Source organism: Podarcis vaucheri, assembly GCF_965113315.1.
Source record: "Podarcis vaucheri genome assembly, chromosome: 14".
Lineage (NCBI taxonomy): Eukaryota > Metazoa > Chordata > Lepidosauria > Squamata > Lacertidae > Podarcis > Podarcis vaucheri.
This window is the reverse complement of record NC_138752.1, coordinates 12053726-12078518: the sequence shown is the minus strand read 5'-3', so window position 1 is coordinate 12078518 and position 24793 is coordinate 12053726. Positions and strand designations below refer to the sequence as shown.

The window sequence follows — 24793 nt, the reverse complement described above, 5'->3', positions numbered from 1 at the left end:
TTGGAGCCTAATAGAGACAACCAAACAATGCCAGGCTGAGCCCTCTCTCTCCAGAGGAGCTTGTCATCACTGACATCAAGCCAAAGTGATGATAAGAACCATGTAATTCACATATGTGAAGAAGCAGTCACTTGTAACTATTCAGATAGCAGGCTTCCAATTAGCCTCGTGTACACTCACCTACCAACTAGTTGCAATATTTACTAGGGCTGATCTGTGTATGTTTGGTTGTGCAACCCTCTATTAGCTCACCTGAGAGCAAGTCCCATTGTCGCCAGTAGAACTTACATCAGGGTAGACATGCATAGGATAGCACTGTTGGGTGACCGTTTATTTTATTTATGTCATGAAATTTATACCCCGCTCGATTGTTTTAAAACCGCAAAACAGTTTACAAAGCGAATAAATAATAAAAAATATGGAGAAAACAATAATTCTAAAGAGGAGAAAGAACACTTCCTTTGTTTTTAGGAGAGGCATACATGGGTTGTGGCGTATTTAAAGAGCATTCCCCTTTTAGTCGTCATCTAAAGTTTTTGATACATATTAAAAATTATTTTTAAATGCTGACTAACTAGAGGCACCTTCAATTGATCAAAATATTTCCACTCGAATAATCTAAGGATGAATCACTTAAATAGTATGACTCTTGTATTTCTTTTCCTGTGAGTGCAAAAAGTCCGCCAAGGAGAAATGAGAAGGAAGATGAATTGGGCTGCAAGGCTGGGTTCAGCAACAAAGCATAATCTTACAAAACGTTGCTCACATGTGCACAATGATATACCCATTATATGGCTTGGATCAAAGGACATTTGCAACAGTGACATTTGACACGGTTTTTTTTTTTAAAAAAAGCAGATAGGATGTCCAACAGAATGACCGCATGCAAACACAGCATCATATATACAGAGGTTACAATTATAATTACGCTCTTGGCATTCAGGGCACCCTTATCAAAGAAGAATCAATTAACACAGCACTCTGCTTCATACATTTAAGAATGCCCCTCTCAGGGTGACCATAAGGAGAAAGCAATATATGAGCCAGGGCATCCTTGCTAAGGCCGGATCCCTATTCATGGAACGTAGTAAGCTGCCTAAAACCAAGTCAAGCTCTTGATCCTTTTGCCTAATCAATGGAGAGGAGAGGAAGCTTTTCAGCCTGGTGGGCTGGATCCTTGCCTCTCCCACTTGTAGCTTTGGGCCACTTTGACAGGTGGGCAGGGCTTTCTCCAAAGAGAAGAACTATCACTTTGCAGCCACGGTATGCACCCGTACCATACCTGCAAATGGACAACTTCAAAGCGACTTGCTGTCAGGGCTGATCAACTGATTGTTAGTGAGCCCTGTTTGCCAAGGAGCAACCGTGAGTGAACTTGAAGCTCCCCAATGTGGCTCCTTCGCAGCCACATGTTTACCTGACTTCACACATGATATCAGGCGTGGATGGTTTGGGGAAAACAATTCATTGAATTGCATCTTCCAAAATGGTTTTCCAGTTCTAAATATATCTCAAGATTCTGCCCTGCCCTGCTTGGCAGAGACCTTGAACCTGAGGTCTCCTTTGAGGAGCAGAAAGACCTTCCAGCAGATCTTCACACTGCCAGTGAACCTGAAGAGCCAATGGATGCAGATATCTCTACCCAAGGACTAGAGGTCTCCACAGCAACTGCTTGGGTTTCTGGCCAGCCTCAGCTACCCCTGATCTCTCCCAGGGCCACAGGACAAAAGCAGAAGAGGAAGTGAGCCAGGCACAAACTCCAATTGCTGTGTCTGGCTAGCTGCAAAGGAGCTACTCAGGAGGAAGAAGCACAAGGAAGCTGTTGTCAGATCAGGGTGGAGCCTCGTCTGAGCTCTCTCCCAAGCGCCCATCTTCCTGACCTGGGGGAATGGACAGCATATTGCAGTTGATTTGTTTCATGCATTTTACTGCCTTGAGCTTTCTTGGCTTGGGGTCAAGATAAAGAAACTTAAACTGAACACTGCTAACTGCAACAACAGCAAGTGTGCAGGAAGGAGAATTGATAGATATCTCATGTGTATTTGTTGAATGAAACTGATTTGCTAAGTAACCAACTTCCAGGAAAAGCCACATTTATTTAACTCATCTCCAATGTGCCTAGAATTAAGAAAACAGCATGGAATTTTTCTCGAATCCAAACACTCATACCCAAGCTTACATGCACCAGTTAAGGGCAAATAAGGATAAGAGCTGCTTTGCAAATAAATTCACACAGGTGACTAGACCACAAGATGAAGGTTTACTAGCAGCCTTCTCATACACACACAAGTTAATCACTTTTGGACTACAATGGGATGCCAGAGAACAAAATATTTTTTGTTAAAATTTCCCTGGCCTGGTCATGCAAGAGACAACTACTACCTGCCTCACGAAATCAGGTGTGTAAATTGTTACAAGCCTGTCTAAAGAGTCCTGCTGTTGTTATCTGAAATCTCATTTATCCAAACACAAAGAATTATACCCAATCCTCACTACACAAATGGCTGGTTCAGATATCTGAACAGCCAGAGTTTGCCCACTTCCTTACTTGTTTGTGTTTTGCTGGTCGGCGTCAGATATTTTGGGCAAAAACCAGGGAGGGAGGGAAGGAGATTGGACAAACCAGTTTTTCCCTTGTTTGGCTTCTGCTGATTGGTTGCAGCAGTTTCAGGGAGAAAGACTGGCGAGAGAGAGCACGGATTGGAAATATTCCCATAGGAAACAATGGAAATCATCTGCTCGTTATGTGAACGTTTGCATAACGGACAATTTCCTGGGACCACTTTCTGAACACAATGCGTTCCCAGGAAATTGTCCGTTATGCAAACGTTCACATAACGAGCAGAGGGGAAAAGGTAAAGGATCCCTGGACGTGACTATGGGGTACAGCGCTCATCTCGCTTTGAGGCTGAGGGAGCCAGCGTTTGTCCACAGACAGCTTTCCGGGTCATGCGGCCAGCATGACTAAACCACTTCTGGTGCAATGGAACACTGTGACAGAAGCCAGAGTGCATGAAAATGGCGCTGCAATGGTACCTAATTATCCACTTGCGCTGGTGTGCTTTCAAACTGCTAGGTTGGCAGAAGCTGGGACAAAGCAATGAGAGCTCACTCCATTGCAGGGATTCGAACCGCCGACCTTCCGATCGGCAAGCCCAAGAGGCTCAGTGGTTTAGGCTACAGTGCCACCTGCGTCCCCCTGTGTGTATTAGAAAGCAACTCAACTACAGTGGTACCTTGGGTTACATACGCTTCAGGTTACAGACTCTGCTAACCCAGAAATATTACCTTGGGTTAAGAACTTTGCTTCAGGATGAGAACAGAAATCGTGCAGTGGCGGCGCAGCGGCAGCAGGAGGCCCCAATAGCTAAAGTGGTCTTCAGTTTAAGAACAGTTTCAAGTTAAGAACAGACCTCCAGAACGAATTAAGTTCTTAACCCGAGGTACCACTGTATAGAAGCTGCATCCATGGGCATGCTCAACAGAAGGCTGATGTGCCACAGACACACAAATATTACTTTGCCAAGTTGCCACAGGACAGGCAAATGTTATGAATGCACAGTGCTCATGTACCTTGCAAAGCATGAATTCAGAGATACATGTTTGGAAATCAGTTGGCCCCAGAAGGAACATGGCAGATTAAGTGACCCCCATACCCACTGCTCCCTCCTTTCCCGATTCCACTATCCTGACCATCTTCCACCAGGCTTTCCCCACAAGGGCCTTATAGGAGAACATTGCCGTCCTGTTTCTGCATGATTTCTGCTCATTACCCTTCCATGAGTGCAATTGGGCCCTGCAGCTCTTGCCCGGCTAAAAGGCAGCTTGCGTTTTAACAGCATTGTAGGTTAATGGGGAGAAAAGCCATTGACCCCAGTTAAACCTGCTGGGTTCCATAAGAGCCTAAGGAGAGCCCTGGTGGAACAAGGGCTCCTCCGGGCATCATCCTGTTCTCACACTAGCCAAGCAGATATTTATGGGAAGCCCACAGGCAGAACCTCAGCGCAACACCGCTTTCCCCCGCTTATGACTCCCAGACTGCCTCTGACGGTGCATTCCAGAGATTACAAACACAGCCATGAGTCAGTCATAAGTTACTACCCTGAGGCTGAGCTCACAGATGCATATTCATTACTGGAGGACTGCAATATCAAGCGATCATTTGTATGCAAGCGAAGATCTCAGCCGAAGCAAACGGGAGCTGCTTCACAGTGCCTGGACCACAGGCGTGCGCGGTTCCTATTGCTTCTCACAGACTGCCTGGGAGCTGAAGGAGCCTGCATTTCAGGACAGACCACACCTGGAATACTGTGTACAGAGTTCTGGTGGTCTCAGCCCCCCAAAAAAGAATATTGTAGAGCTAGAAAGCCTGAAAGAAGCAGGGTGGGCGATAACAATGATCCACCGACCCCACTATGAGGAAAGTATACAGTGTTAGGGGCTTTTAGCTCAGGGGAAAGGTGAGCAAGGGGGTTGGGGGACACAACACAGGTACATAATAATATCCATTGTGAAAGCAGATGGGAAGAAAAACTTCTCCCTCATAATACTAGAACTTGGGGCCATTTGATAAAGCTGCTTGGTGTAGTGGTTAAGAGCGGTGGACTCGTAATCTGGGGAACCAGGTTCGCATCCCCGCTCCTCCACATGCAGCTGCTGGGTGACCTTGGGCCAGTCACACTTCTCTGAAGTCTCTCAGCCTCACTCACCTCACAGAGTGTTTGTTGTGGGGGAGGAAGGGAAAGGAGAATGTTAGCCGCTTTGAGACTCCTTCGGGTAGTGATAAAGCGGGATATCAAATCCAAACTCCTCTTCCTCCTCTTTAAGTGGTAAACAAATTTTGTTAAATAAAATGTACAAAGATTCAGGATGGACAAAATAAAGTGCTTCTTCATCTAACACTCAATCCCTTCCCATAAGAGGTAGTGACGGTCACCAGGTTGGGTGGCAGCAAAATAGGATTGGACCAATTGATGAAGAACGAAATTATCAAATGCTATTTATTAGCCATGGCATCTGTGGTCTACCTGTTGGAGTCAGTATGCTCCTGAAGACCCAAGAGGCGAGAGCACTGCTCTTGCAGGTCCTCCTTGCAGGTTTCTGAGAGGCATCCAGTTGGTCACTGCAAGAACAGGACGCTAGACCAGATGGGCCTTCAGCCTGACCCAGCCGAGCTCTTCTAATATTCTTAAGAATGGGTGGGGAGCAGAGAGAAGGAAAGGTTGCTGGGGGTGGATTCAGACCCGTAGTAATTTAAAAACGCCAGGCTGTTTGCTAGCTTCGGTTTTCTATTCCCATTTATTAAACTGAGTTTATAGCAGCAAATGGGTGATTACATTTCCTCTCCTTGTTTCCTTGCGGGGATCAAGAATAAGCTGCCATTATTTCAAATAAAAGATGGAGTAATCTGGTGCTTCTCACTACACAAGGTTATTTTGCAGACTACAAGTTAGTGTCTGCACACACAGAAACAGACATATCTAAATTGCATTTTGAATTTAGAAAGCTTTTTTTCACAATCTCCCCACAGCCAAGGAAAGAGTTATGCTATTTTCACTGCTGTGGCTCTGCCAGCTTTTTGCTGAACCATGGAAAATGTGCTTCAGAGATAAAAAAGGTAAACTGGGCAAATGCCCTTTCTCTAGGCTTCTTCGCACATTACGTTTGATGCATCTTACCTATGTGTCTAAGATCTTTGTGTGCACCAATAGATGCGAAAAGTGAAAATGTTAGCAATGCATTCTTGCAAAAATCAAACAAGAAAGAGGTTTGGAAGCCTCTCATTTTTCCAATCTCAAATTTAGTTCGCAATTTGAGATTAAACAAAATCCTCATGTAAATTCCTCAGCATTTTAGTGCGGATTTCTCCTAATAAACACGTTCTTGTATGTAGTTTTCACTAAGGAACACACTTTTTGCAAGCAATTACTCCTAATCCCACACATTTTTGTATGTCATTTTCATCAACACATTCATTTGTAGGTAAACTTTAACCTAATCAATGCACTTCTGTAAGCATTAGTTTGAGAATTACACTACAGAATTCGGGTAAGTGCAAATTTGAAAGCATGCCTGTGTTTTGGTTCTCATTATTTTGGAAACTGCCGAGGCAATAGATTGGCTTTGAAATGTGAACCAAACCAAATTTCTCCCCCTATAGCCCATGAGTCACCCAGTGCCAAACAGGAGTGCGCTCCTGTGTAATTTGTGGAACAGCCCTTAGTCGTCTTCTAACCTCCTCCTTTTCCCATTCACTGGCAAGAACTGGCTGTTGCTGTATCCACTATTTCACAGTACAATCCTCTCTACCTTAGCAAATGGCAGACTCTCTCCCAGGTAAAGAAATGTACGATTGCAGCCCTAATGACATTTATGTAAAGCTTCTTAGAAGGAGGACTCATTGATAGAACTGGATCTTGAGTCAGGCTTGCCTTTGGAGCGAGTGTACATTAACAAAAAAGGTAAAAAGGTAAAGGACTTCTGGACGATTAACTCCAGTCAAAGGCTGGGGTTGCAGTGCTCATCTCACTTTCAGGCCAAGGAAGCCAGGGTTTGTCCACAGACGGCTTTCCAGGTCATGTGGCCAGCATGACTAAACCGCTTCTGGTGCAATGGAGCACCATGATGGAAGCCGGAGCACACGGAAACGCCGTTTACCTTCCCGCCACAGTAGTACCTATTTATCTACTTGCACTTTGACGTGCTTTCGAACTGCTAGGTTGGCAGGAGCTGGGACAGAGCAACGGGAGCTCACCCCGTCGCAGGGATTCGAACCTCTGACCTTCCAATTGGCAAACCCAAAAGGCTCAGTGGTTTAGACCATAGCGCCACCCGCGTCCCTACATTAACAATAAACCCACCCCTTGCAATCTGGTATCTCACTCACTGCTCTTCTGCTACTCACAGATCAATCTACAGCCACTATTTGGGAATCTCTGAGTCTCAGCAGCCAGCAATAGCAATAAATGCAAATGTCAGTACAGTGGTGCCTCGCAAGACGAAAAGAATCCGTTCTGTGATTCTCTTCGTCTAGCAGTTTTTTCGTCTTGCGAAGCAAGCCTATTGACGGATTAGCGGATTAGCACTATTAGCACTATTAGCGGCTTTTAGCGGCTTATCTGCTGATCGGATCAGCTGATAAGCGGCTTAGCAGCTTAGAAAAAGGGGGGGGAGAAAAAACAGCAGGAACTCGCAAGACATTGTCGTCTTGCGAAGCAAGCCCATAGGAAATTCGTTTTGCAAAGCACCTCCAAAACGGAAAACTCTTTCGTCTAGCGAGTTTTCCGACTTGCGAGGCATTCGTCTTGCGGGGCACCACTGTAATTAAACACACACACACACATACTGTACATAAAATGGTTTGAAAAACACAGCACCTTTGCTTATTAGAACACTGCTCTAAGTTAAGGGGACTGTTAGTGGCAACCCCGACTTCCTGAAATTACAGCAATAATAATTTGTAAAGGTATTAAAAGTTTGGCAAAGCTAGTGTTTGTTACATGACATCACCCAACAGGACAAAACAGATCAGAAACCTGGCTAGCCTAACTTCCAGCCTTTGTAAACAAAGTAGGCTTTGACACGACAGATTGCACAGATGGGTTCACACAACATAATGGTTATAGGGAACAGGATGTTTTGGTGGTATGAAGATGTGCCCAATTCATTTTCTCTTCGGATTGCCTGGGTGGAGGGATTTTCCCTTGCATTCAGGGTTTGAATGACCACTGTTTGGGTTCAGGAAGGAATTGTCTCCAGATGATGCCCAGGTTAGGCAGGAGGTGATTCCAGCCTTACAGCATGACTTACGTTCAGAAAACACCAAACCACGGTTAGTGGTGATGCCTGAATTAATAAACAATGGTTTGCAATCTGTCAGCAAACCAGGATCAGAAGCCAAGATTTGACAGATCTGCAATCCGTAGTTTGAGCTAAATATGTTTGTGTGATGCCTGAATACTTGGTTGTGACACTCCACTTCCAGAGGCAACCACACCATAAGAACTATGAGTGTTGAGCGGATGGAATGTGGTTTGCTGACAGATGGAAAATGAAAGCAGACTAGCTCCTCTGAACCGTGGTTTGTCTGTATGTTTGGAAGCTCATACCACACTTTGGCCTCTAAACTATGGTTAGTGAAAACCACGTTGTGCTGTCCGCAATGAGCCTGTGTGTGGCTTCGCACAAACTCCTTTGTTCAGTAACCTCTTCTCTACTCACTGTTGTTTGGCACATTGTAGTCTGGATTTCAAAGGCCGATCTGTTTGTTGAGTGGGGGGTTGCTGGTGGAGAGATGGTCCCATCTGGATGCGAGAGGTTGCTTTAAAAATGACCTCTTGGTCCCTTTTATGATCCACACAGAGCTCCGCTCAGGAAGGTAGCTAAGTGGTTTGTATGGGAACAGACCAGATCCTGCTCTACTACGAGGCAAGATGAACTGGTAGGTTTCAGGAGTGAGAAATGGACAGTTGTGATCCATGAGGAACAATTCACCAGGCATCTCCCATTCATTTCAGTGGGGAGACCTTCCTAGTGGACTGTGCCCTTGTGAATTTAATGGGGACAGGAGGTTGCCATTGGGCTTTCCCGTCCTAGGCCCGCCCATTCCCGTCTTGGGCAGGACCCAGGACCAGAGGCTCAGAACCACCTTAATTCAAGGCATGATTATAGATTGCTAGGGTGGAAGGAAAGAGTGTGAGAGTGGCATTGCAGAGACCGGTCCTTACTTATGCTGAAAGAATTCAGCAGGACTGAGAAAGTGCCACACTCATTTGTGAGCCCTGGCCTTGCATCCAGCATCTTGTAACTGATTATTTTTTTTAAGTCAACGGAAGACTTCTAGTGGTTTCAGAACATCCACATGAATGCCTATTTGGCCTGCATGGTGTGCATTTTGGCTTTACATAATTGATTAAAAAGAAGACGTATGTTTTTAAGAAAAATCAGGCTGAATAATTTTGTTGTTTTTTTTTAAAAAAAAGGTTTGTGGGGAGGGGGATAGGGTAATGGAACACAAGCAGCTTCATTCTAAAGACTTTCCAGTGTCTTCCCTTAAGACCAGTGAATTCTCTGAGATGCTTGATAGAGCAGCTCTCTTTGACGTCTAGCTTGTTCACCTCCTGGCAAGGCTAGTGACGTTCTCCTTCCACACGCTTCTTGCGAACTAGAGAGAGAAGGGGGAGGGGGAGAGAAAACACAGCTTGCTAAGTGTCACGGGGCGCTTTACTAATTTTGCAACTTGGGGAAATGAAGTTAATTAACTGTGTTGCGTTATGTTTAAAATGACATTTGTTAAAAAAAAAAAAAAGCATTTTTGTTAGAGATTGTAGGGCAAGACCTGCCAAGGAAAATAAAGAATTTATTTATGTATGCAACAACAGCGGCAAGAGTCTTGATAGCACAAGGATGGAAGAATGAAGAAACACCAACAAAAGAACAGTGGCAAGAGAAATTGATGAACTATGCAGAACTGGCGAAACTGACATGCAAACTGCGAGATAAGGACAACTGTGACTTTAAAGAAGAATGGAAACTTTTTACAAATTACAGTGGTGCCCCGGAAGACGAATGCCTCGCAAGACGGAAAACTCGCTAGACGAAAGAGTTTTCCGTTTTGGAGGTGCTTCGCAAAATGAATCTCCTATGGGCTTGCTTCACAAGACGAAAATGTCTCGCGAGTTCCTGCAGGGTTTCCCCCCCCCCTTTTCTAAGCCGCTAAGCCGCTTATTAGCTGATCCGATAAGCTGCTAAAAGCCGCTAATAGCGCTAATCCACTAATCCATCAATGGGCTTGCTTCGCATGAAAAAACCGCTAGATGAAGAGAATCACAGAACGGATTCTTTTTGTCTTGCGAGGCACCACTGTATTTAAAAAGACAACAAAATGAACTGGACTCCTTGGCAGGTTTTGAATAAACCTACACAAATTTATTGAGGATTAATATAGTAGACAGATAATATAAGGATGTATACAATTTTACAATATGCAGAGAATAATATGAGTTGAGAAATCAGAGAGAGGAGCTGAGGGAAGTCTCGGGGGGGAGGGTTTGTTGGGGAGGGGGGAAAGGGGGGAATAACGAAGACTTGTTTTGATAATTTGTTATGTTGAAATTGTTATTTATTTATTTTTAATGCAAGTTATGTGAAGTTTGCGTGAAGCTGCAGCTTACTGGAGAAAAGGCTTGAAGCTCAGTGGCAGAGCAACTGCTTTGCATGCAAAAGTTCCCCGATTCAGTCCCTGGCATCTCCAGCAATTCTCCAGGGTCTCAGAGAGGAGTATTTGCAAGCCCTACTTCTAGAATTGGACCTGGGACCTTAGAATCAAAGTACTGTAGAGTTGAAAAGGGACCACAAGGTCATCGCAAAGTATTGGAAGACACAAGATCTACCCACTCTGGAAGAATGGCAGATGAAAGTGATGGACTACATGGAATTGGCGGAAATGACTGGTAGAATCCGAGACCAGGGAGAAGAGTCGGTGGAAGAAGATTGGAAGAAATTTAAAGACTATTTACAAAAGTATTGCAAAATTAATGAATGTTAGAATGATGTTTGAATGAAGTTAAGCGGTTTCTAGCTGTAATGATATAAAAGAATATGGAAAAATTGGATTTTTAAATAGGTAAAAATTTAATGTTATAATATATTAAGATCAAAGATCAGGATAAAAGGAGGGAAAGAAATTGCTGAATTAATTAATTGAATTGGAATACAAAAAAGGGAGGTATGAGGAGGTCAGGGAAACAAGGATATGAATGTAAGATATGGAAAGGTTGATTTTTTATTTTTCCTTTTTTATCTTTTTTCTGTAAGTGTACTTATTTTGTATTTTTCTTGTATTTTTATTTTTGTCTTTTATTCTTGTATTTTTTGATTTTATGTAATTCCTTTTTCTGAAACTAATAAATATTTTATTTTAAAAAAGAAAAGGGACCACAAGGGTCATCTAGCCCAACCCCCTGCAATGCAGGAATCTTTCACCCAATGTGGGTCTCGAACCCACAACCCTAGGATTAAGAGTCTCATACTCTGCATACTGAGCTATCCTAACCCTTCTATATACAGTAATACCTCCGCAAACGTCCGCCTTGTCTAGTGTCCAGTCTGGCGAATGTCCACAGCAAACCTGCAAGCACCGGAATGGGTTACTTCCGAGTTTGCCGCTCGCGCATGTGCAGAAGCGCTAAATTGTGCATTGCACATGCGCAGAAGCGCAAACCGCTCCATGTGTGTGTGCAGATGCGGCGCTTTGCCCTGCGTCCTTTTCGGCTAGCGGCCGGGACTCCGGAACGGATCCCAGCCCAAAAACAAGGTACGACTGTACAAAGCTTGTGCTGTGCCAGTGCATAAAGTCTCTAGTCAATGGAGTCTGGAGTTAAAACAAAGTTACCAGCAAACCATCAGAGTTGCATCCAGACTATTTATTGAGCGTTCATCCTGATTTGTTTGCGGACAGATTAGACAACATTGGCTGCTGACTGAACATTTGTTCTTGTTTGTTTGCGGGGAAGCTAGACGGTGCTTTAAATGTAAAGGTAAAAAGAACCCCTGGGTTCCAGTCAAAGGTGTCTATGGGGTTGCGGTGCTCATCTCGCTTTCAGGCCAAGGGAGTCAGCGTTTGTCCACAGACAGCTTTCCAGGTCATGTGGCCAGCAGGACTAAACCGCTTCTGGCACAACAGGACACCGTGATGGAAACCAGAGCGCACGGAAACACCATTTACCTTCCTGCTGCAGCAGTACCTATTTATCTCTTTGTACTGGTGTGCTTTCAAACTGCTAGGTCGGCTGGGGCTGGGACAGAGCAACACAAGCTCACTCCATCGTGGGGATTCGAACCCCCAACCTTCTGACTGGCTAACCCAAAGAGGCTCAGTGGTTTAGACCACAGCGCCATCCGCTGTAAATGTATGGTGTGTACACAGCCTTAATGTAAGGTTGAAAAGTTAAATGCACTCCTCTGAGCTCATGGCTGAACTTTGAAGAGAGGCTTCTGATTCTCAGCTCGTTTTTTTTTAATCGCTGTGTCACACCATCAAAAAGCCAAGGCGATCATCCTGTCTCTAGCATTACAAGGAGCCCTGCCTGGCTTTACTTCTGATGAGCAAATGCCCTCTGAATGTTGGAGAGAGATGCTTCCGACAGCTACAATCACCCACATCCAAGCTATGAACATAGGCATTAGAACTCATTTCCATTGCTATTGACTATATGGCTGGGATGGAGACCCTGTGGCTCTTTGGGTGCTGCTCGACTCCAATTCCAATCAGTCCCAGCCAATGTGGCCAGCAGGCATGGATGATGGGATTTGTAGTCCCGCAATATCTGAAAAAGCCACGTTTTCCCCATCTGGCGCTGTGGGTTAAACCAGAGAGCCTAGGACTTGCCGATCAGAAGGTCAGCAGTTCAAATCCCCGCGATGGGGTGAGCTCCCATTGCTCGGTCCCTGCTCCTGCCAACCTAGCAGTTCAAAAGCATGCCAAAGTGCAAGTAGATAAATAGGTACCGCTCCGGCGGGAAGGTAAACGACGTTTCCGTGCACTGCTCTGGTTCGCCAGAAGCAGCTTAGTCATGCTGGCCACATGACCCGGAAGCTGTATGCCGGCTCCTTCGGCCAATAAAGCAAGATGAGCGCCGCAACCCTAGAGTCGGTCACGACAACACCTAATGGTCAGGGGTCCCTTTACCTTCACTGTACAGGTATACAAGCATCATTCTGCTTCAGCCCAAAGGAGGCAGGAAAGTGCCTTTATCTAATGGCATTTCTCTGCTCTGACATTAGGATACAGGATAAGAGGTTCCCCAGCACGACTGCCCAAAATCCTAACTCTGAAAAAGTGCTACTGTAAAAAAAATGTTTGGTACCATTCTCAGACTAGTGAGGAAATGTTACCAGGGGATCTTAAGGCTGGGAGATGTTACCTTGGCAACTGAAGAAGGTCCCAGAGGTCTTGCTAGAACCAGCAGGTCTTACCTAGATCGTTATTTTTAGTGATGGCTGCTGCGACCCTGGTTCTTGGGCCTTGCTTTGTAAACTGGTACCCAAATTTGAGGATCTGTGAATTCTCCTCCAACATCTGAGCAATCTCCATCTCTACCGCTGTGCCGAGCTGTTGTCTCTGGGAAAGGAGGTGGAAATGTTTACTTCCTCAGCACAAAGAAGCAGACACACAGATTTCCTCCAATGCTTTATACACAGCGGACGCTCGGATTGCGGACGTGAGCCGTGCAGGATGCACGTTCGCAACCCGCAGCTGCGTGCCTGTGCATGCATGTGTTGCAATTCGGTGCTTCTGCAAATGCGTAAAGCGCCACTTAGCGCTTCTGCGCATGCGCAGCTGCCGAAACCTGGAATTAACCCGTTCCAGTACTTCCGGGTTTCGGTGGTCCGTAACCCAAAAAAACGCAACCTGAAGCATCTGTAACCCAAGGTATGGCTGGATAGCACACCAACATACATGGTACTTTACAGGAAAAAGCAAGTCGCTGGCTTCAGAGGGCTTCCAGTCAAGGGTTAGACACATGGGGTAGGCAGGGAGACCAAACAGAGAGAGGAGGGGGGAACAAGGATAATCAGGGACGGATCTGTGCAAATCTTAAGTGTGTGCATGTGTGTACTGGGTGGGGGAGTTTAGATGACCTCCTTATAGAATATCTGAAGGCGGGTGCAGAGCCATGTCGGCAAGCCATGCCCCCAACATACACAGTGACCATTCCTTCCCACAGTCCACAAGTATGGCCAGGGCAGATAGGAATGCTCTGTCTGCATATGGGTTGTGTGCCCACAGATCCCCTTCACACACCAACTGAACAGATGGGTGGGGTGGGGGCATGGTCACTGTGCCCAAGGGCAAGGCTAGCCTCTGCAGGAGTGGTAGGGAACATCCAACTCCCAAGGTGGTCAATATCCCAAGGCCTCCCCATTTGGGTTCACAAGGCTGTTTCCCCATATGTCAGGGACTGTGCTGAGGAGGGCTGCACCGAGGAGGAATGGTGGGAGCCACCCCCTCCCCCTGATCCCGAATCTTCCCAGGAACAGGAGGACAGCGTAGAGTTGGAATAGTGGCTTGCAGAGGGGCATAGTTCAGAAGGCAGAAGCTGGGAAATACTGGATGGGGAACAGCTAGGAGAAGAAACACTGGGAGAGAGAGGGTTAACAGATTCACAGTCTCTGGACAGCATTTCTCCTCTCTTCCCAAGGTTGAGAAGAGCTCAGGTAGTCTCAGAACAGAAAGTGCAGACGGTACAAACTCAGATTACAAGACGTAGGAGTGACGTAGATTAATAAGGACGGAGGGGGGAGTGAGCCTTAATTGGGAGCACCGCCATTCTAGGGAGACGTGTTCTTTTCTTTCTCACTGTGATTATTAAATAATCTAACTGGTAAGACATTTCTTTCTTTTGATCTTCTACGGCCATAGAGGAGGGAGCTGATTCCCCAAAGTCTGACACCATACAACATCAGCTGTGGGGCAAGTGAAGACGCAGCTTGCAAAAACCCTGTGCCAATCACAGCAGCACCTCCAAAGGCACATGGCTTCGCCCGTGCCATCAGGTGCGGGCAAGCACACCAGCTTGCCCCCGCAATTGAGGGGGGCTGGGCAACGCGCACACATGTGCTGGCATCATGCACATATGCCACAGGGTGTGCTGGTGTCACTCGCGCATGCCACGAGGCGTGCTGACGTGTTGTGTGCACACTGCAGGGCTTGTGTGCATGACGTAAGCATGCCCCGTGGCATGCATGCAAAGCCACCATGGAATTTTGAGGGGGGCCAGACCCCTCCTTAGAAATTTTGGGGGATGCCCCAGCCCCCTCTAGTTGGCGCCCCTGGGTGTGGGGCAGATCGCCTTTGATTTCCCAGATGGTGTCAATCATCCCTGACCATCAGTCATTCTGCTGATGGGCACTGGGAGTCCAAAAACACCTGGAGGGCCACAGATTCCCCATCCTTGTACTAAGGAAAATAAAAAGCTTTGCCTTCCTACTGCTGAACACAAGACCTGGGGCGCTGCCTCCCAGCTAATTTTCATGGTCAAGCTGCAACTTTCAGATTCCAGCTAACCCTTAAGTTCCAGTCTGCTGCCCTTTCCTTACCTGATTATCAATTTTTATCTCCGTCAATGTTTCATTCCCTTTCAGGGCCTCAACCAAGGCAAGGATGCCTGTCCCCGTGATGAAATTGGATTCTATATTTAGACTTTTCAGTGTCTTGTTCACTTTTAATGTATCTGCAAAAGCCTGAAGGGAGGAAAAGAGTGGTGTGAGTTCAGATCTCGGGATACTCCACAAAGCGCTGTAACCTGCCCCAGAACCAGCTGGTATGGGGTGGGTAGTAATAGGAACTGTGGGAATATTCAGGGTGGCAGGAGAGAATATATTGTTCATTAATATCCTTCCTAACTTGTGCTAGCAAGTTTCTTTACTTAGCAGAGTTTACATTTCCCTTTTACATGCACAGCAGACAATCTTATTCAAAGTCAATAAAAGAAGTTTACTTACATCAGTTCACAGTTGGATCCCTGAAGGCAGACTTAGTTACAAATATGTATATGTGGATCTACCCCATATGGGGGAATAATTCCACTGCCAGCAGTCCTAGCTAAAAGCTGGTCAAACGAAGGAGTCCAAAAAGAGGGAGGTGTGATGCGTGACTTGTTCTTTTATTACCTGGACAGGTTAGGTCACGCCCACCTTCTATCACATGCGAAAGGAAGGCTGCTCCAGCCAGGAGGAACAGGAAGTTTCGACTGGCTGGACCAAACATTCCCTCGCATGTCTTCTCTAGCATTTCAAGGAATGTTGTACTTGACTGCCTCTCATGGATTACATCCCACAGGAACAACAACATACCTACATGCAGTGGCCCCAGGAGAATATAGGCTCCTATCATTGGATATGTTATGTAAGAATTTCCCAAGACTAACAATGTGCCTTTTCCAGTTCCTGATTGTGGAAGTTTTGATACTGATGTTAATGACGTGAAGTTGCAGCACCTGACATCCATTTGGCACAAGATGCATTGCCTACAGATGTATTTCTACACCCAATTCAAACTGCCAGTGTTAAACTTTAAAGGCCTAAATGGTTCAGAATCCGTTAGCTAAAGGACCACCATCACCCTTGTGATTCTGCCTGGGTGTTAAGCTCAGCTTTGCTTGAGGCCCAACATTTAAGCTTCCACCCAGTAAGTTCAATTAGGTTAGTGGGCACAAGACACAGGAACTCCCTTCCATCAGATACCAAGGAGATAAGGAACTACAAAAGCTTTAGAAGACATTTGGGAATTTTTTTAATGTTAACGTCATATTGTGTTTTGATTTGTTGGAAACCACATACAGTGGCTCAGGTAATCCAATCAATTCTCCCTCCTCCGCCTCCTCCTCCTCCTCCTCCTCTTCGCCTCCACAGTTCCGGAACTTTCTTTCCATTGAACTATGCATGGTCCAAACCAGGCATAGGCAAACTCGGCCCTCCTGATGTTTTGGGACTACACCTCCCATCATCCCGAGCTAACAGGACCAGTGGTCAGGGACGATGGGAACTGCAGTCTCAAAACATCTGGAGGACCGAATTTGCCTATGCCTGGTCCAAACATATTGCCAAACCACGGTCTGTTAAATCCAAAGGCCTGTTTAATGCCATGACTTGTTTGGCCCTCAGGAAAAAAAAATTGTGGGATGAGGTTTTGTCCAATCGACACCCACAGGTTATGTGAAACATCCCTCAAAGGGTGGCCACGCAGGAAAGCGTTCTTGCAACGCATAGCTCCAGTAAGTCTCTTCAGCTCTACAATCCCGGGGACCCAACGGTGAAGCCTACACCCGTCCCCTCATGTAACGTGGGGACTCCCCTGCCGATTCAAAGAAGCAGAACTCACGAGGCATGAAGCAGTGGCCACAGACTCAGCGGAAGGAGGATTTAGCATGCTGGAGCCTGGCCAGTATAAACAGCAGTTTATTCTCATTTCTGCGATTGGTTCTGAGAAGCAAGGCATGCTGGGATGAAGAGGAAGGAAGGATGCTGTGTGTGTTTGTGTGGGCACGTACAGTGGTACCTCGGGTTAAGAACTTAATTCGTTCTGGAAGTCTATTCTTAACCTGAAACTGTTCTTAACCTGAGGTACCACTTTAGCTAATGGGGCCTCCTGATGCTGCCCCGTGATTTCTGTTCTCATCCTAAAGCAAAGTTCTTAACCTGAGGTACTATTTCTGGGTTAGCAGAGTCTGTAACCTGAAGCGTCTGTAACCCGAGGTACTACTGTACTTGCTCGCTTCCTCCATCTATGGATGCTAGTGAGCCAGCAATGCAGTTTACAAATCAGAGATCTTAGAGCTCTAAAATGGGACCTACCGTATTTTTCGCCCCATAGGACGCACCTAGATTTTTGGGGGGCGAAATAAAGGGGAAAAAATATCCCCCCCCCAGGCGCGGGGCTGGCGCGGGGGAAGCCCGAGCTTCCCCCGACCCCAGCCCCCAGAAGTGGCTGCTGCCTGCAAGCCTTGCGAGCCCGGCGGGACCTCCCGCCGGGCGTGCGAGGCTTGCGGACATCTGCCTGAAGCATGGGGCGTGCTCCGCAGCGCGCCCCGTGCTTCGGGCTGCCGCCCGCAAGGCTTGTGGATAGCTTCCTGAAGCCTGGAGAGCGAGAGTGGTCGGTGCACACCGACGCCTCTCCCTCTCCAGGCTTCAGCGAAAGCCTGCATTCACCCCATAATAATAATAATAATAATAATAATAATAATAATAATAATAATAAATTTTATTTATATCCCGCCCTCCCCAGCCGAAGCCGGGCTCAGGGCGGCTAACAACAATAAAACAGTACAAAAGTACAACATAAACAACATTCTAAAATCATTCATTATAAAAATTAATTAATTCAAGCCACTAGCAACCATTGGGCCAGAGCTCTGCGAAGATTGCCGAGGGAGGGAGTCAGGCTGTGCCCTGGCCAAAGGCCTGGTGGAACAGCTCTGTCTTGCAGGCCCTGCGGAAGGATGTCAAGTCCCGCAGGGCCCTGGTCTCTTGTGACAGAGTGTTCCACCAGATTGGAGCCACAGCCGAAAAAGCCCTGGCTCTAGTTGAGACGCACACACATTTCCCCTTCATTTTTGGAGGGGGAAAAGTGCGTCCTATAGGGCAAAAAATACGGTAATTTGTTTTCTGGATAAAATGTGCTTGGATTGCTGTAACTCAGGAGTCACCAACAGGATGCCTCTGAGGTTCTTCCCAGGTGCCCATAAAGCCACTGAGCAACTCCCTTGGCCATTAAGCGGTGAGGGAGGTTACTTTTTTCCTAAAACAGTTCATAACCCCCATAACCATTATGCTGAATTTATTTCTTCTTCTGGGACCCTGGTGCATTTTAACAGCAGCACAGCTGTGAGGTCTTTTCTATCAAAGGCAGAGGCGAGGAGAGCTATGCCTGATTAGTTTCTGCTTGCTCAGCAGCCGGACTCAAAATCTAGTTTTCCTATGTTCCCAAATCCAGCAATGAAGGAGAGAGAGTGAACTCTCAAACAGGGCAGAGGAAAGCCGTGGAGAGAACTTTCGCTGACAAAATCTCAAAAGCACCACGACCCCGGAGCTAGTTTTGAGTTTACCCTCCCACAGACAAAGTTTCTCGGCATTTGGAACACTGCACCTTGATTCAGCCAAAAGTGAAGAGCTTTTTCTTTCTCCCCAAAGAACAGTCTTTTCAAACTTACAATTGCCACAGGGTCGTTGCTCCGAGTAGCAGCCAGACTGAATTTCGTCACGTGGGTGTTGGTTTCCAAAGCTTTTGCAAAGTCTTTCAAAGTTGGAATGGGAATATTCTGTATTAATAGAGAAAATACAATATTTAAAAATGAATATCTATTGAATTCGAATCCAAATCATAGTGTTGGAAGGGACAACAAGGGTCATTCCCTGAAGTTCTAATGGAGAAGCAATATCTGTTGGGGTGGTAATGCTGTGAGCTCCCTATCCTATGCTCAATTGTGTATGATTGATTGATTGATTGATTGATTGATTGATTGATATTTATTACGGCCATTGGCCCGTCACATGACAGTTTCCCACCAACATATATATACTTAAACCTCCAAATTTAAAACAGCCAAAAACTTACAAAAACAGACAAGAACCAAGGCAAAATAAGCAAAAGACCAACGCATACATTACAATAAATTTGCAACATAAACATCGCCCTCTGCTCATAAATTAATAAAAGACATCAGTGGTGATATCACCTAGTTACATCCTAAAACATAGATCATAGTTTAAAAGGGTTATCCGAGCCGCACAGGAGTCCGTTTTTCTTCTTTAGGGATAGGACGCTGATCAAAAATCTGGCAACCGTGAGTGATCTTAGGGGGTCTTCATCATTTGTGTATGTGTAAATAAAACCATATATCCTAAAGACACCACAGTCTCTGCTTATTCCAAGGTAACTAAACCCTGGGTGAAGCGGAGGCACCCTGAAGTTTCTCACCACTCAAAGATTGGGGTAGTGTCGTAACAATACTTTATAAAACAAATTTAAGACCATTTAGGAATAATTTGCAAATTAAAAAAATGGCACAATGGGGCGATCAGATGAGCAGCAATGCTATCCCTACCTTTATGTTGTTCAGATTGACTTCCAGGAGCGTGGGATCATTTGCCTTTATCCTTTGCAAAGAGGCTTCAACATTCGTCGGGTTAGGCGGTTCCTCGAAAACTGGCTTGACCTTCTCACCTTTGACTACGTCTAAAAAGAACATAAACCAGTTATGCATTGGGATGGCATCTCCACCCCCATCGTCCAGCACAGACACTGAGATCCAGTGACGAGGGCCTTCTGGTGGTTCCTTCGCTGCAAGAGGTGAGGTTGCAGGGAACTAGGCAGAGGGCCTTCTCAGTGGTGGCACCCGCCCTGTGAAACGCCCTCCCATCAGATGTCAAGGAAATGAACAACTATCTGACCTTTAGAAGACATCTGAAGGCAGCCCTGTTTAGGGAAGTTTTTAATGTTTGATGTTTTATTGCGCTTTTAATTCTGTTGGGAGCCAGATTTATTATTATTATTATTATTATTATTATTATTATTATTATTATTAAAAACACAGAGAAATTTAGGGAAGTTTGTAATGTTTGATGTTTTGTCGTGTTTTTAATATTCTGTTGGGAGCCGCCCAGAGTGGCTGGGGAAACCCAGCCCAATGGGCAGGGTATAAGTAAACTATTCTTATTTTTGTTCTTGTTCAGTTGCTGGGAATTGTAACTCTGTGAGAGGTGAACTTCAGTGCCCGGGATTCTCTGAGGGAAAGAAGGAGGGTCAGACGCTTGGCAGCTACCTGAGGTTGCCCAGTGGTGCCCTGGGCCTGGCAGAGAGAGCGTTCCTGGAGCCCAGAGCCCATTGGCTCCAGTCCCTGGCCAGGCTCTGACCTCATAACCAGCTGTGGAATCCTGGGGAATGTTTGGTTTCCTAGGAGGCCAGGTGAGCTGCTTGAAAGGATCTCTGGCTAAGCTGAAAGCCCAGTCAGTTGAAGCAGTTAGAAGCCAGAAAGCAGCCATTCTTCTGTTCTTGTCTTGAAAGCTGTTCAGGTGGATTGACTGACTTTCTGGACATCTTCAGTTTTCTACCCCCATGGAACAATGTGCTGCTGGTTGCGCAGAAGGTAAAGTCATGGAAAAGAAGGGAGACATCCTGAAGATTTGTGTCCCCACCACATGCCCAGTTTTTAAAGCTGCTCCTTGGACCAAGGACCTTGGATATTTGACCTTTCTAAATCCCATGCTGGGTTTTACATGAGCCAGCACTTTTTCCAGGGAGTTTCCTGAGTTTCCTTTTTTGTCACCATCCAAATTGCAGCAGAATTACCACCCCCACCCCAAATATTCAGGAGAATGCTCCCCCACCACCAATTTCACCACCCACAAATAGGATGGGGAATTCTGGGAGATCATTTTTCACACAAGTTCCTGACTTGTTGCTGTTCAAGGGCCGAGGGCCTCCTGGCGTTTCCTTCACTGTGAGAAGTGAGGTTACAGGGAACCAGGCAGAGGGCCTTTTCGGTGGTGGCACATGCCCTGTGGAACGCCCTCCCATCAGATGTCAAGGAAATAAACAACGATCTGTCTTTTAGAAGACATCTAAGGCAACCCTGTTTAGGGAAGTTTTAATGTTTGATGTTTTATCGTGTTTTTATTATTATGTTGGGAGCTTCCCAGAGTGGCTGGGGAAACCCAGCCAGATGGGCGGGGTATAAATAATAATAAGTTGTTATTGTTGATGGGTGGGGTATAAATAATAATAAGTTGTTGTTGTTGTGACAGTCATTATTCAGATAGTCATTCAGACAGTTTCATCACAATAACAACCACCCTGAGACCTGCGGGTATAGGGCAGTATATAAATTTAATAAATAACAGCCACAACAACCATATCTTTAGGATATATGGTTTTATATCGAAAAATGTATACAAAAATGCATTTTCAAAGGGTCAAGAGTGCATATAATTGCATAGGTTTGTGGAAAATAACACGCAGAACTGTGTTATATTGGGGGAAATTGTAGGGGGAAATTGCATAAAAATGTGCATATAATAGGAGAAATTTTGAATTGCCGGTGGGTTTTCATGAGGAGCTGAAGCTGACAAATTCACCCATCCCAACTCTTTAAAGTGCCACAGAACTTGTGTGGTTGCTGGAACAGTCTAAGGCAGCTCCCTGTCTCAAATTTCTCTTTAATTTGTATTTGGCTTGGAGATCGCTGGTTGCTAGAAGTATAGCTTTCCATATGGTAGCTGCTTGGGTGGTCTAAGCCTGCTATTTATCTCAGTCTAATATTTAAGAATTACAATTGCAGATTAGCATTAAAAGCTGTGGGGTTTTTGTTTTGTTTTCTTTTTTAAAAAGCACTTGCAGGAATAATCAGTGCTGCTTTAAATAACTCAGGGCTGCCAGCATTGAGAATGGTAGTGCAATCAAGGCTCCTCAAGACTTGACAAATAATGGGTTGGCAAAGTGAGCAGCTCTTCACTTGGAGGATGTGCAGATGTGGCAATTTCACAAGCACCAATTGAATTCACAGATGGAGCATGCAGAGAATATCCATAAGTTAGTTCAGACCAGCATAATTCTGTAGAACAATAGGGACACCCCTCATTTCTATCTTTCTAGGATGATATCTTTCCTAATGAGATTCGCTAGTGTTGGGTCATCTTAAATGAGTTTATGGACCCGGCGTGCATTGAGAGTAGAAGAACCGAAAGCCCAGAGGCAGAAAGCACAGGTCAGCCGACACAGGGATAATGTAGAATAGGAAAGACGGAGGGGGTGGGATTTTACTCGGAGCAATGCCATTATCTGAGAGAGAGAGCATTTCTACATCTATCTCATGTGAATATTGAATAAAAGACTTGGTAAGAACTCTTCTAGTTTTTCTACTTCTTGGCTGCCAGCCATGGGAGGGGTTGGATTATCTGAAGCCTGACAGCTCAGCTGGGGTGCAGGAAGGCACCTCATCCCCAGCAGAGCCATCCCTGGTGCTCTGTGTGGGAGCCAGCGCCAAGCTGGGGGATCCTTTAACTGCTCAGCTGAGGGCAGCAGCCACCCCTCACTCCTCAGCCAAGCAGAGAAAGTCGCTAGCAGAGGAACTCAGGAGCAGTAGCGGGTTCACCAGCGATATACTGCTGAATGAAGCCGACATCACAGTCTGCTCCTCATACACAGTCCTGGACAATATATTTGTGGGATGTAAGAATCAGGTGCAGTGAAACACAACATTGCTAGTGTTATGTACAGAGGTTCTCACCCTGGGCCAGCAGGGGGATACTGTAGGTAGTTTTCACTCAGGTCCACATATGCAAATAAGGGATTGAAAGTGACGTTCAGTGATTGGATAGTTACAGAAAGTGGTTACTGTTGCATTCTAGTGGAGCTCTATTTAAGCAGGCTGGCTGAACCCTTCAGTTCAGTTCTGTTCTGGCCTGTGAATAAACAAGAGCTGTTTGAAGAATCGCTGTGTCGTCTGATATGTTCACCCACAACTTAACAGCTAGAGTAGACATGAAGGTTGTCTCAGTCCTCCAGCTGGAACTTCCTGCTTTCCAGGACTGAGACGAAACTTCCTATGTGTAACTTGAGATGGGCGTGGCCTCTCCTGAAGTAAGAAAGAACCAGAATCACAGGCTGGCGACCATCTTGTCTCTCTTGTCTCTATCAATGCCATCTTAACAACAGCACTACTGAGATGAACCCTTGGCTCCAGGCCAAGAGAAGAAAAGTGTTGGCTTTCTCCCATAAGGAGATAGTCACCACATTTAAACTATGTTCTAACCTTTTAAGTCTACCTTCTGGGAACCTTTGTGTGAACAGATGATTACTTTTGAGCAAACATTTTATACTTTACAGAAAACTGTGTAGCATCTTATTTTAGGAGGGATTAAATGGGGGAAATACCAGGAAATATTTACAGAGACTCTAACGAGTCTGAGCAAGCTATCTGCTGTGCATGTGTTTAAAAAGGGGGAATGTTAACTCTGCTGATTTTGTTGAACTTGTAAAGAGAAGTTGGGATAGGATATCTTAGACAATATATCCTCCCCCACATCCCTAAACATTCCCACAATATTGATATATCGCCCAGGATTCATCCTTGCTACAGTCCCATGAGCTAGACTGAACTAAGGGACAGAAAGAGACAACGCTTGCCCAGCCAGCTTTTGAGGAGGCTGCGGCAGGATTTGAATCCAGGTCTCTTTGACCCTAGTCTAACCAGTGCAACACAACAGCTCCTCTTCTTCCCTCCTGTGGAGCCTCTCCTTGTTCAGTCTGCTTATAATCTTATTTCTTCAAGTGCTCCTGAAATGCATCCCTCAGCTTTTTTTCCCCCAAACTGAAAACAAAGCAACAACTAACTGCTGGAGGGAAGGGAGTATTGTTTTTGGAATGAAGATGTCTGACAAAGCAAATTCCTAGCTGCTAAATGTGTGTCAGGAGTGCAGCTTAGCAGACCCACCAAGCTGGAATGGTGGACCTTTTGCAGAAAAAAGAGAGATAAAATAATCACAGAGAGGGACATGAATTAGCAATGTAAGCCCTTTGAGGGCTGTGGCATACGAGCCTCTAGCCGGGAGGGCTATAACATCAGCCTCATTTTGGGTGGAATAAAAACTGCCCCGTTTCTTCCACATTTCCCAGGGGCTTTACGAACGTGGGAAGACAACTGGAATCGCCGTTAATCTTAAACAGCCCCCACACAAAGGGCTGGATCCAAAGGTAGTTGGTTTAAAGTCGGTCAAAAGTACAATGTATACAAGTGAAAAACCATTAAAGGGCTTCAAATGAACTTTCTCAAGAAGGGAGTTCTAGCGCCTTGGTGCAGGCAGGGAGACATCTCTTTTGCCCATTTCCTGATAAATGTACCTGATATGTTGGTGGGATGCAGAGACGATGCTCTCCAGAAGAACTTAATATATGGGTAGGTTTATATGGGAGAAGTAAGCCATGGTCCTAAGCCATTTAGGCCTTTAAATTGCTTTGAAATGCTTGAAAAACAAATGATTTTATCTTTTTATGTTGTGACCTTTGGATGAAAGGCTGTATACAAATTTAATAAATACAGTGGTACCTCGGGTTACAGACGCTTCAGGTTACAGACGCTTCAGGTTACAGACTCCGCTAACCCAGAAATAGTGCCTTATGTTAAGAACTTTGCTTCAGGATGAGAACAGAAATCGTGCGGCAGCAGTGGGAGGCCCCATTAGCTAAAGTGGTGTCTCAGGTTAAGAACAGTTTCAGGTTAAGAATGGACCTCCAAAA

General features: G+C 45.6%; 1 protein-coding gene and 1 long non-coding RNA gene across 2 annotated transcripts in view; both read right to left on the bottom strand.

The window, feature by feature from the left end:
• Positions 1 to 313: 313 nt before the first annotated feature.
• LOC309518570 lies at positions 314 to 2848 on the bottom strand. The gene is made up of 2 exons (XR_014213505.1): positions 1104 to 2848; positions 314 to 1071 (listed from the first exon to the last, which is right to left on the bottom strand). It is a non-coding gene; the product is annotated as an uncharacterized lncRNA (long non-coding RNA).
• A 6081-nt stretch (positions 2849 to 8929) lies between these two features.
• TMOD2 (tropomodulin 2) overlaps positions 8930 to 24793 on the bottom strand; it is a 50595-nt gene continuing 34731 nt past the window's right edge. Inside the window, exons 6-10 of the mRNA XM_082198767.1 lie at positions 19605 to 19735; positions 18711 to 18818; positions 15100 to 15243; positions 12976 to 13120; positions 8930 to 9163 (exon numbers count right to left, since the gene is read on the bottom strand). Coding sequence (XP_082054893.1) covers positions 9129 to 9163; positions 12976 to 13120; positions 15100 to 15243; positions 18711 to 18818; positions 19605 to 19735 — 563 coding nt within the window. The 3' untranslated portion in view covers positions 8930 to 9128. The remainder of the gene's footprint in view (positions 9164 to 12975; positions 13121 to 15099; positions 15244 to 18710; positions 18819 to 19604; positions 19736 to 24793) is intronic.